This window comes from Motacilla alba, chromosome 18 (genome assembly GCF_015832195.1).
Source record: "Motacilla alba alba isolate MOTALB_02 chromosome 18, Motacilla_alba_V1.0_pri, whole genome shotgun sequence".
In the NCBI taxonomy this organism is placed as follows: Eukaryota; Metazoa; Chordata; class Aves; order Passeriformes; family Motacillidae; genus Motacilla; species Motacilla alba.
This window is the reverse complement of record NC_052033.1, coordinates 723,462-734,977: the sequence shown is the minus strand read 5'-3', so window position 1 is coordinate 734,977 and position 11,516 is coordinate 723,462. Positions and strand designations below refer to the sequence as shown.

At 48.6% G+C, this 11,516-nt stretch overlaps 1 protein-coding gene across 4 annotated transcripts in view; it reads right to left on the bottom strand.

Moving 5' to 3' along the window:
* Positions 1-2,690: 2,690 nt before the first annotated feature.
* TMEM104 (transmembrane protein 104) overlaps positions 2,691-11,516 on the bottom strand; it is a 41,639-nt gene continuing 32,813 nt past the window's right edge. For all 4 annotated transcript variants that reach the window (XM_038157168.1, XM_038157169.1, XM_038157170.1 and 1 more), the window contains exon 10: positions 2,691-3,976. In XM_038157168.1, the coding sequence (XP_038013096.1) occupies positions 3,216-3,976 (761 nt within the window). In that variant the 3' untranslated portion in view covers positions 2,691-3,215. The remainder of the gene's footprint in view (positions 3,977-11,516) is intronic.

Sequence of the window (11,516 nt, the reverse complement as noted above, 5' to 3'; positions counted from 1 at the left end):
TCCTTCGAGAGAATCACAGTAGAAAGTGTTTATTTCCATCATAAAGATCTGCTTTAATATTTTAACATAAATCAAGCTGCACTTTATGGTGATAATAAATTTGCTGGCAGAAACTGCCTTTGCAGCCTGAGGCAGCGGAGCAATTCAATTTGTTTGGCTTTAAGTGTAAGGAGCCGTAATTGAGAAGGGGGAAGTACAGATGTTTTAATTGAGTTTGCTGCTAGCACCCAGAGTTGCAGTAGGGTAATAGAGAAGGGGTGAGGGTCTCCATTGCCCTCTCCACTTGCCATTTCTCCTTGGCCTGCAGCCCCATCCATCATGGCCAAGCCCTCCAGGAATAGCTGCTCCATGCCCAAGCATGAGGAAGAAAGGGATGGAAAAAGAAGTCAGACTAAACCAGATGTATAATGTGCATTTTATTGGTTTTAATCCCATTTTTAAAAAACTAATTACAGTCAGGACAAAGCATCACGTGTGAATCTGCAATAATGAATTGTTACTGCTGATAATGGCCAAATAAAAATAGACTTATTCGCAATGAGTAAGAGGAGAGAGCTCATGCCCTGCACCATAGGGCCACACAGCGTCCCCTCAGCCAGTGCTGGCTGCACTGAACCACTCCCTTCCTGCTTTCTCCAGTAATTTTTAAGGCATTGCTATGTCATGTTTTATATGAAAAATGTTCTCTGCTGTAGAGCTTCTTTCTGTTAATCACCCCAATTCCTTGGATATATTTGTTTTGCTGCTGTGCAAGGACAGCAGGTGTCTGGGAATTCATGGTTATTTATTTGAGAAGCACTCATGCTCCTTGGGGAGCACAGTCCTCCCCAGTACCATGGCAAAGGCTAGGGCTGAAACACAAGCACTCAGCATCCCATTCCATCCAATACCTGGATCCAAGCAGCTCTTGGAGGTGCAGCCCCCTCAGAAGTCACTGTCACACACTGACATGGAGAGGGGAACACAAAGGCCAGGGAAGAGAAGGCACATCTTTAAATGTAAGAGATGTCAGGAAAGAGGGTGGCAGGCTGGGCTCTCTCCTTCCTGAGAAGGGAAGGGAGGGTGAAAGGAGATGAAATAACAGAGAACAGCCCTGTTCCCTGGCTGCAATGAAATGTGAAGGCAAGAGACTGAAATGGGCATGTGGAGGGCAGGACCTGAGCCAAGGGCCTTGCAACACATGGGCAGCTCAGGGCAGACGCCCCTCAGACCCTCCATGAACCCACATCTGCACACTCATGCAGAGGAACAGCCCCCTCAGCCTCTCCAGCTTCCAAAGGCTCATTTCATCAGCATTCAATTCTTCCTCCAGCTCTTCCCAGCTGCCACACAGGTGGCTCCCAGCTCAGCTGCCCCTGGAATCTGCCCTCCAAACTATTGCTTCCTAAACAGGACACCAGCACCAGATGCCTGTAAAATACCTTCTTAATTTGGTACTGAAGATACCACATCAGCTTTCCAGGAGCACTTGGGATGTTTAAACTCACTAGCAGGGGCTGCAAATGCCTGTTTAGGATCAAGCTGGAGAGAAGATGAACAGTCTCTCCAGATTCTCTCCAGGCAGCTCGGCAAGGACACAGTGGCGGTGCTCAGACTTGAGAGGTGCAGGGTTTTGCTTTAAAAGCTATGAAGTGGTTTTATACAGCTCCAGGTACTTGCATATTCCCCCAGGAGGAGCACTTCAGGTCATATGGAAACCAGAAAGTCCTACTTGAAAACAGAGCTTGATTAAAAAGAGCTGCAGTTCAAAGCTTGCTTTTAGTGAGCGATGACATTTAATACTGCAGCAAGTGCAGAGGGCAGGAGGATCTGATGTGCACCTGGCTTTGAACCTGCTTTGATAACAGGGGGCTTAAAATAGTTCAGGTGAAAACTTTTAAAGTTCTTCCTTCTGTCAGGAAACCCATATGATCTGTGCCCTAGGGCTTCTGAACACAGGACCTGGTGACAAAGTGTGGTACTACAGGGACCACAGTCATCCTAAAAGCAGAGCCTCTCCTAGAGCTGCTTAAGGTAGGAGCAGCCCAATTCTGAAAGAAGCAGAGCAGGAGCAGCCCCAAGCCCACCTTAGCCCTGCGCAGAAAGACAAGAAGGGGTCAATCCCAGTTCCAGCAGGGTTTCAGGTTTTGCTCCCCTGTTTCGGGAGCTCTGCTGCTGCAGGCAGGGCTGAGCCAGGGCACAGCCGCTTCCTTCTGGCACCAGCTCATTCCCCTGAGTTAACACCCACCTTGTTTCAAGGCTAATTACCCTACGCGGGGAGCCGGGAACGAAACAGTGTGCACAGCCGAAGCCTCTCGCGTGTCAGGACTGGGTAATTAGCACCTCCCCAGCCCACACCGATCCGGATCCAGGCCGCTGGAGTTCGGGGCCTGGCTGCTTGTACCAGCCCCGGGCAAAGCTGACATAGAGAGAAGGGCTCTGCCTGAGGAAAGCTCTGAGTTGTGTGCTGGTGCTGAGGGAAGCAAGGCTGATTTCCTTTCCAGTGGGAAGAGCTGTATCCCTGCATGCAGAGGGGCATTGCTCTGCCCAACTGAGCTGCACAGCTGTCACAGCACATGAGAACAGGATGGAAATGTGAATGTAAACTCCCAGGCTGCAGAAATCCAGCTCTAAGCAAAAGATCCCCCATCCCGGGCAATGTGCACAGACGTGATAATGCTTCTAGAAAAAGAAAATGTAACCGCACAAAATTTTTTCCTTCTGAATTAGGTCTATTTCCACCCTTATGTTTTCCTTCAGCTGGCACAGGAGGTTGGTCTGAAGGAGTCTCAGCAGAAAGAAGAGACTCAGTTATCCCAAACTCCTGTTGGATTCTGCACAGCACATTCCTGCCTTTGGGAGAAGGGACATTTAGTGATGCAACCAAGGCTGTCTCTCTCCTGTGTGCCGAGACCTGCAGCACACAGAGAACCACAGAGGGACAGACAGAGAATGTGCTGCTCTGACAGAGCCAAAGGCAGGAATGGCTGGACACTGGTTAACGGAGTAGGCTGCCAAGGGCTCAGCCCCAGGGCTTCGTCCGAGAACCAGAACTGTAACAAGGCTGAATCCACTCCACTCACACCCGAAGTGGAGTGAAGAAAGTCTGTGTCATCAAGCCAAAGGCCTGGAAACTTCCCTTCATACTGCCTCTCCCCATCACTGCACAGTTCCGGAGGGGGAGCTGAAATGCTGGAGTCTCTGGAGCTCCAGAGGGAGTGTGCTGCTAACCCTCATCAGAGCTTTGATTCACTCAGGACAATGTTTGCAGTCACAAATATGAAGCAAGAGAAACCCCAAATGAGCACGAACACAATCCAGAAGCTGTGCCGGAAAGGGGAGAGGTGCTTGTTCACCGTCCCGCTGCCGAAGACCAGCTGAGTGTCCTTCCGACTGCAGTATGCGAGGAAAGCTGGGATGAGATACTGGATCCCATTCCCGGCATAGGCTCCAGTGATCCCCACCAAGGACTCCAGATCGTGGGTGCAGAAAGCCACCAGCACTGGGGGAATCAGTGTGATGGCAGGAAAGACAATCCTATCCACCACCCACGGGTAGGTGCCCCCTTCTCTGTGGAAAAGGGTCTTCCAGTTGTTGCGCAGGGTCACTGCAATGATGGGGAAGTTGGTGCTGATGGTGAAGACCGGGAAGAGGCCCAGGAAGTACCGAATGAAGGCCACGCTGATGATCTCACAGTTGGTGAAGTTGAGCGTGTACATGTCCATGAGGGTGTCGTTGTGGAAGCAGTAAATGGCAGTGAAGGACAAGAGGCTGTAGAACGCCAGGATCAGGATGTAATCGAGCAGCACGAGCTTGTTGACATGCTTCTTCTTGGAGATGGGGGTGATGAGGGATGGCAGGGAGTGCTGGCACATGAAGGAATAGACGCACACCCCAAACAGATTGCGGATGCCCGATAGCTGGGCCATGGACGGGTGACCTTCAGCTTGGCCTCTGCTGATGCGGATGAGGGCCAGAATAATCATGAGGATGAAAGCTGGAGAGAGAGAGAAGGTCTCAGGTCAAGCCCAGGCCCACGCTCCTCATGACCTCCTCCCATTGCACTGGCAGTCTTTGCACCGGCTTTCTCCTGCTATGCAAGAGCATCTCCTTATCTCTTTGATGCACCACCTTATCTGAGGGTGCTACACTAAAGGCAAGGTGCACAGGAATTAATTGCAATTTCCTGTCAATGCCAGTTAGCAGATAAGGGAATGGGCTCAGGCATCTCCCTCCAGTCTCCTTCCCACAGGGACTCGCCCTCCCACCCCCAAGAGCACAGGGCTGCGCCGTGCCCTTCAGAAGCAGAAGGCTGACATGGCTGGTGAACCCTAAGCCCTCAAGGGTTTTGGTCCATAGATGCTTCTGCTGCACACACACTGGCTGAATACTGTCATTTGAAAAAGGCTTAAAGATGATTGAGCTCTGACTTGGTTCCAGTCAACCCCAGTAATAGTCCTACACATTTCTAACTGGACTAGTGTTTTCAAGACCTCCCCTACATGCACAGAAGCAGCAGCTACTAGCAAGCTTTCCTGTCCCTGGGATCTGTCAAGCATGATAGAGCAAGAACTAGCCAGCCATTTCCTGGGTAGGAGGAACAGGCTGTCTGTAGCTAATCCCAGGGTGGAGAAGCCAGTCTGGAAGGGACGAAAGCAGCACTGAAAGACTGCTATTAAAATTCATCATCTCTAGACACACAGTCTGCTTGTCTACCCTTCACTTATGACAGGAAAAAGCCTAACAACATTTTACAAAGCTTATTACGAATAACAACATGCCAGGGACAACATGAATTGAGGAGACTGGGCTAATGCTCTTATTACTCTGAGGGTGGAAATTTGTGCCAGAGCAGTTACAGCGAGACTCTCATTCCTACCATGGCATATAAAAGCAGCAGAAAACTTAATTCTGGAGTCACAAAAATTGCATCAACCTAGGAAAGATGATCATCAGCTGCTGGAGTTAACAAGTAATGGGGAGAAAAGGACCTGCCTGGCAGGGCAGCAAGCAGTGAGATTTACAGTCTGGTACTACAATGGGTGAGCCACTGTGGCTTGCACAGAGCTGTCCTTGCACCAGTCTGAGGCACAGGAACAGAGCCATGAATTATCACCTAATGAAAAAAATCAACAAAGTGCTGAAACAACTACTACAGACAACTTTGAATGTCATTAATATAAATCCAGAGGAATTAAACAGTGCAGTGCACAGTTCAAGTCCATAGGAGGCTGGCACCAGTGCTAGGAGCTGGGCAGGCTCACCATGGGGTGACAAGATCACGGGCTTGCTCTGGTCCAATCCTGCTCCCCACAACAGGCGGCTGGAGATGGGAAACCCTGCCAGGGATGGGACTAGGGAAAACAGTTACAGACCGGTTAGTGAATGCTGCCTCTCTTGTGCCCAGAAAGATCAGATTATTCTCACTGAACATTGCCTCCCATACACCCCCAGCACTCTCCAAAACCCTCTCTCAGATATTCACGTTCTCCTGCAGCAAACACCAGCTCAATACTGTACCCTTCCCAAGCTACATGCTGCATTTCATCCTAGGCTGCCTCAGGAAACCTCCTCTCCTTTCCAACTGTTTCCCAGTGACAGGGCACGTCTACCAGCCCTCCCCAAACACTGCACTGACAGCAGCAGATCCATTCCTTCACGATACTGCGAGGCCAGGTTGTTTTGAGAGTGCTAGGCCCTACTTCCTCCCCCAAGGGCAGTCACAGAGGGATATGGAAGGCAACAGCTCATTGCTCTGGGGGTGTGCAATTCCCCTTGCCTTCACTCAAGCCCAGCAGGTGAGGGGCACTGCGAACAAGGATACAGTTGTTGTGCCTCCCCCACTGCTCCCCGGAGGCGAGATGCTTGCCAGCCACATCTGCTCAGCAAGAGACCCAGAAAGAGCTGTGTTCCAGGTGATGTGACATGGCTGCACTCCCTGGGGTTGCACAGGCTACGAGGAAGAGGAAAGGATGCCCTGAGTAATAAGACAAAGCAGGCTGGGCAGCTCTGGAAATGTGCTGAGACTGTTCCTTTCCTTCTTGCCTGGGAGAGGTGGTCAGGCTCTGCAGCCCCATCCTGAGCTGGTCCTGTATCTGGGCTAAGACATGACTCAGAAGTCTCACACCTCTTCCCCTGCACACTAGACAGTGGATCTCCCCATGCTCTGCTCAACACAGTAATGAGTGATCTTTTTCCATCCCCCAAACCCACTCTCACCATTGGCTCAAAGCCCCACTTTCTGCATCAGTGCCAACAGGACCAGGTCAGGAAAACTTTCAGGCAGGCAGCACCCCATCCTTGAAGCATCTCCCACAGACTCTCTTCTGCCCTGACGTGTGCTTTTCTGGCAGGGAACACTGAAGGAGCAGAATTCTTGTGCATTCCCTAAATGATGAATGGTCTTTGGCTTAAGCAACTAGAATTTAATATATTTGTTTTTCATTAAATATGCATTTCAGAAATTTATTATAATTACAAGAAGTGAGGATCCAATACTAAGATCCAAACTAGTTTTGCTTCCAACAAGGCAAGCTCTGCTTCCCCTGCCTGAGCACTGGTGCTCTGCAGATGCAAGACCCTTGAGAGGAAAGGAGCTGAGTAAACTGGAAACCCCCCCTGCACAATTCCAGCCTGAGAAAGGACAACAAAGGTGCTGCCCCATAGTTGTTTTCTCTCAGTCCCTGAGGCAGAAGAGTTTCTCACTCCTGGAACTGGAGAGCTAGAACACTTGCCTGTCAAATTTATCTCTCTGTCCCTGAGAAGAGGCGATCCAAAAAATGAAACTCTGAATCCTAGATATGGTTTGGATGATAAGTCAAAATGAAAAGAAGATGACAGGCTGACGGACAGGCAGCTTTGAGCAGAAAAGAGACAGCACAAGATCCTCAGGCACACACAAAGCTCCCACTCACTTCCACTACCTGAGCCAGCAAGCTGAAGGCAGAGTCACACGACACTATTTCATCTCACCTACTGTTGTCACATCAACTGTCCAACAGCATTCCTTCACCATAAGAATCCTGGTGAAGACATGGGATTCACAAAAAAATGCTTGATGCATTCCTCTCCACACAGAACATAGGACACAAGCAATGTGCTCCAGGTATGAAACACCTTCAGACCATGACCAACAGCACCCAGAGCCACAAAGCAAGGTCGACAGTGATGGCATCTTGGCTTGTTAGATGGTTACATGAAAAACTTGCTTTAAGCCTTGTTTTATATAAATGCTTAAAAAGCAATCAAGGGTTTTGCTTGTCCTGATTTTTACGCAGTGTTAAACCCACTCCAAGCCCCCACACCACAGGCTTGGCAGTCAGCAAGGCACAGAGGCCACTTCTTGTCTCATCTTGTCTCTTCTAGATGTTCAAGCATCATTTTTAGTGAAGGATCTAAGTGAGCCTGAGGAAAAAAATAAAGAGGGACTACACCATAAAGGAAAATTGTGATGAGTCTCATCCCAGCCATCCAACTGCCTCTCCTGCAGACTCTCTTTGCTCCCCTCACTATCTTAGGAACAAATGTTCTCAGATAAAGCAGACTTTGCAGTCAGCTACTGCTCCTCTCTTGCTTGACTCAGGAGATGTTGATTCAGAGACAGGACAGTTCTGCTCTCATTCTTGCAGGTGAAGTAAGGATGAATATGGATGAGCAGACATCCAAAGTAGTACAGTTTGGGAAATATGTGAGTCTGCGGATATTAAGAAATACATTTTTGTGCATTTCGATAGAAACATAACAGAGCTGCAGAGAAGCAGAGAAGATAATTTAGCCATTCTGAATTTAAGGAACATTTTACAGAGTCAGAGAAAACACCTCTGTAAATGAAAAATGGTGTTTGTACATGAGTTTCATCTCTCTGCAGAAAGGCTATTGCAGAAAAGAAAATACGTCCAAGCCTCAAACACATTTTTTCCCCCTTACAGGCAGGTTCCTGCAAGAACTGATGCTCAGAATGAGCTTCTGGCTTAACCCCCCCTTGCATCCCTGCAAGACACGGTACTTGTGAGATGGTCACATCTTCTCCAGCCCGGTCGCTACTCCCATTCCTCCTTCTGCAAGGAAAGCCTGAAGAGAACATCACCACACTTGCCTGCCACCCGTTCCAGGGACCAGAGATGCAGTGGTGTGCAGCCACCCCACGCCTGGCTGCTCCCCTGCCCCCAGCCATTTGTCTGAGCTGGTGCCACGACACGTTTGTGGCAGGGCCATCCGTCACCGCTGGCTGGCGGTGTGACAGAGCTTTCCTGTCCATGCAGAGAATCAATATGCCAGGAAATAATGATAATAGATCACCCTATCCCAATGCACGCCACTTGCTTCCCTTTTCATACATTACGCAAAATGATGGATTCCAGGAAAAAGATGTTTTCAGGAGCTTCTTAAATCCAATCTCTTTGGAAAGGGGAAGATTTCTCCCCACCTCAATCCCATACCAAGTGAAAACACAGCAGGCCACTCTTAAACAGAGGAACAGATCTCATTTGGTTTAACATTAGGCAGTTTTTTCATAGAAAGGGCAAAAAACCAGGAGCATCTGCTCTGTACACACTGAACGGGCGAGGAACACGTCAAGACAGTTCTACCTTCTGCATCCCCACCTGACACTTGTGCTGTCTACTTCCCTGCTGATGTCTTTCTAGGATGTTGGTGTCCCTTCTCAGACCCATCTGGCTTCCAGCAGTGATGTGGGCAAGCTGAAGAGACCACTACAACTCTGGAACCACTAGGCATTCTGGATTCTTTGTCATTTGAAGTATTAAAGCACAGCTGGAGTCCAACATGCTGGCAGAAGAAAGTATCTGAAATTAGGACATTGATTTTTAAATTTAAAACTCATTTAGCCAGTTTCTCTTGCAGAAGCTATATCCTGCCACTTGTTCATGACCTCCAGTTCTCCACAAACTCCAGAGCAGCAACTGATTAACTTCTCCAACCTTCAGAGGGGGTTTCTATATGAATTAACAGTAAAGAGGCAACATGAAAACCAGGTTTGCTCCATTAGATGTGGGAGCTGGAGTAGTTAAGGATCGGATTTGACAATGACAGAGCCTAAAACACCATCTCTAGGAAGATGAAGGATTTATGAGTGCAGAGACTGTGGGGAAATAAGATGGACATGTTCATAGAAGACAGCAAATCCCCAGAGAGAAACGTCAGAAAGAAAAGAGGAGGGAAATTACTGCCCAGAAAAAAGGTATGAGCAAAAGTTGTGGAGTATCACTGTGGCTCCTTCCTCTAATGGAGAGCAAGGACTTGTCTGGACAGTGTTACCCTCCCTGCCCCAAAGCCTGAGGGAGGGTCCACACGGCAGGGGACTGTTGCTTATACACAGAAGTGTGACACAGCTTACCAAGAAAGCAAGAAAAAGCCTCTCAGGCACCTCCACTCCTCCAGGCCTGGCTTGCTCCTGCTGCAGCCAACTCAGACACTGCTGCCTTGGACCAGGTGGAGCCCCTTTTTTTCACAAAGGGAAATTCCATTTAAAAAGTACTACCAGGACTTTTTGGCAACCAGTTAAAAAAAACAGTTTAGTAGAGCTTCTCTGTTCTAAGGGCACCATTTCCCTGCTTTTCTTCATCAGGCTTGCAATACCATAACCAAGATTTACAACTAGCTTCCCCAACGGTGGTAACAATGCCTGCCATGAAACCAGCGCAGCTGCCCCATCACAGCCCACATCAGCTGGTCCCACAGACATCTGCACACCAGCAACAGTTCAGAGCAGAAAAATGGCCTTGCACTCAGGCGTTTATCACAGATGCTTTTTCTCAACATATGGGAAGGAAAGAGCAGCCAGTGAGGCTTGCTTGCTTCTGGGGGAAAATTACCCACATAGTTTATGGTCCTCTCTCTGCCAGTCACCTTTGGCAAACGAACCATAAAACCTCTGCAACCAGGACTCTACTCTCAGCTCTGCTGCTGGCTTGGCCTATTAGCTCTGACAGTCACTCCTCTGTCCATGTCATAATTTAGTCTTCTGAGAGAAGGGAATAATACACACTTTGGTGTCACTGTGATCCCGAACTACGGCTGTGCATGCTTTGGAAAGCACTGGCTGCAGAGCACCCATGTCCCATACCATCCAGGTGCACTGCACACTTAGCCATATCCTGCCTTGGGCCCTACACAGTGAAGTTTTTTATCATCTTGTTTCACCAATGTCCACTCTGAACAGAAAGCAGCTTTTCATGCCATAGCCCCACTCTGAAAACCTGTGTGGGCACAGTCATCCATACCCTTTTGCAGGGTTGAATATGCCCTTACATGTCCAGCTCCCCTTCTTCAGCTCTCAGGCCCATCAGTGTCTGCTGCTGCCTGAATAAAGTGATCTTTTCAGGAGCATCAGTTCCTCAGGCAGGATCTCAGTGGTCCCGTCCAGAACGCCAAATCACTCTCCATCTGTGTCTGAAGCCCACAAGGCTCTTCCTCTCACACAGGCACTGCTTCACCCCATTGCCTCCCACAAACAGCACTGAAATGAGCTCCTCAGCCGACAATTCCAAAAGCAGGCATGACAGAAGCACAGCATTTTAACTAACTCTTCATAAATATATTCACTTCTCTTAGTGAATTATTTACCCCGGACTCTAGCAGCAGCTTCATCTGCTCCAAAAAGGATATAAGAACATGAAGTAACTTTGTTGAAGCAGCATGTCAGCATGAACATGCAACAGTGTCCTGATTTACAGTCCAATTCCCTCATCCTCCTGTAGGCCCGGCAGTGTGAAAGGAGAGAGGCAGAGATCAAAATGGTCCCTCCTTAAGCTATTTGCAGAAAGCTCAATTTCTGATGTGAAAAGAGGCCACCCACCTTGAGGACTGTGGGCACTGGCAGGCTGATTTCTCAGCAGGAGACTGGAAAAGCAGGACTTCAGATAACTGTCACCCCCTCCCTAAATCAGCCTCCTCTGTAATTCTCAGTCTCAGTACTTGAAGGGATGTAGCACAGGGACTCCAGGTTTCTGCAGCAAGTCAACTCCAGCACAGATAGCTCTGCTGCTAAGGATGGCAGTGACAGTTACCTGAGACTGCTCACAAGGTGAGATGGTCTAAGACCAGTTCTCTACAGAGCAGTGCTGTAAATGGCAAAGGTCTGGTGGAAAGAGCAGAACTACCAGAGAAATCACCAGATAATAGAAAGTCAGCCCCACTAGCATGCTCTGGATAGCCCTTTCCTAGTTTCTGCCCCAGAAGCCTTCTACCAAGTATCCTGGAAGGGGATGGGATGGAGAAAAGAAGGGTTTAACATAGACTTCCCAGAAATTCTTGTTTGCTTTCCCTCCATCTTATCGGCCAGGGGAAAGAACTGGGGTAGAGATTTTATTCCTGAAAATGTAATTGTGAGATCATTGTTTGGGCAGGGTTGTGAAGGCTCTGTCTCAAGGGCTGCATTTACTTGAATAGATGTGGTGTGATCCAACAGGGAGAGAGAACTGAGCCTGTTCTACCAAACTCAGAAGTTTATTACTCTATGAACTATCTCTTCATTAAAATACAATACTTTCTAATAACTACAATATAGCATCATGAGC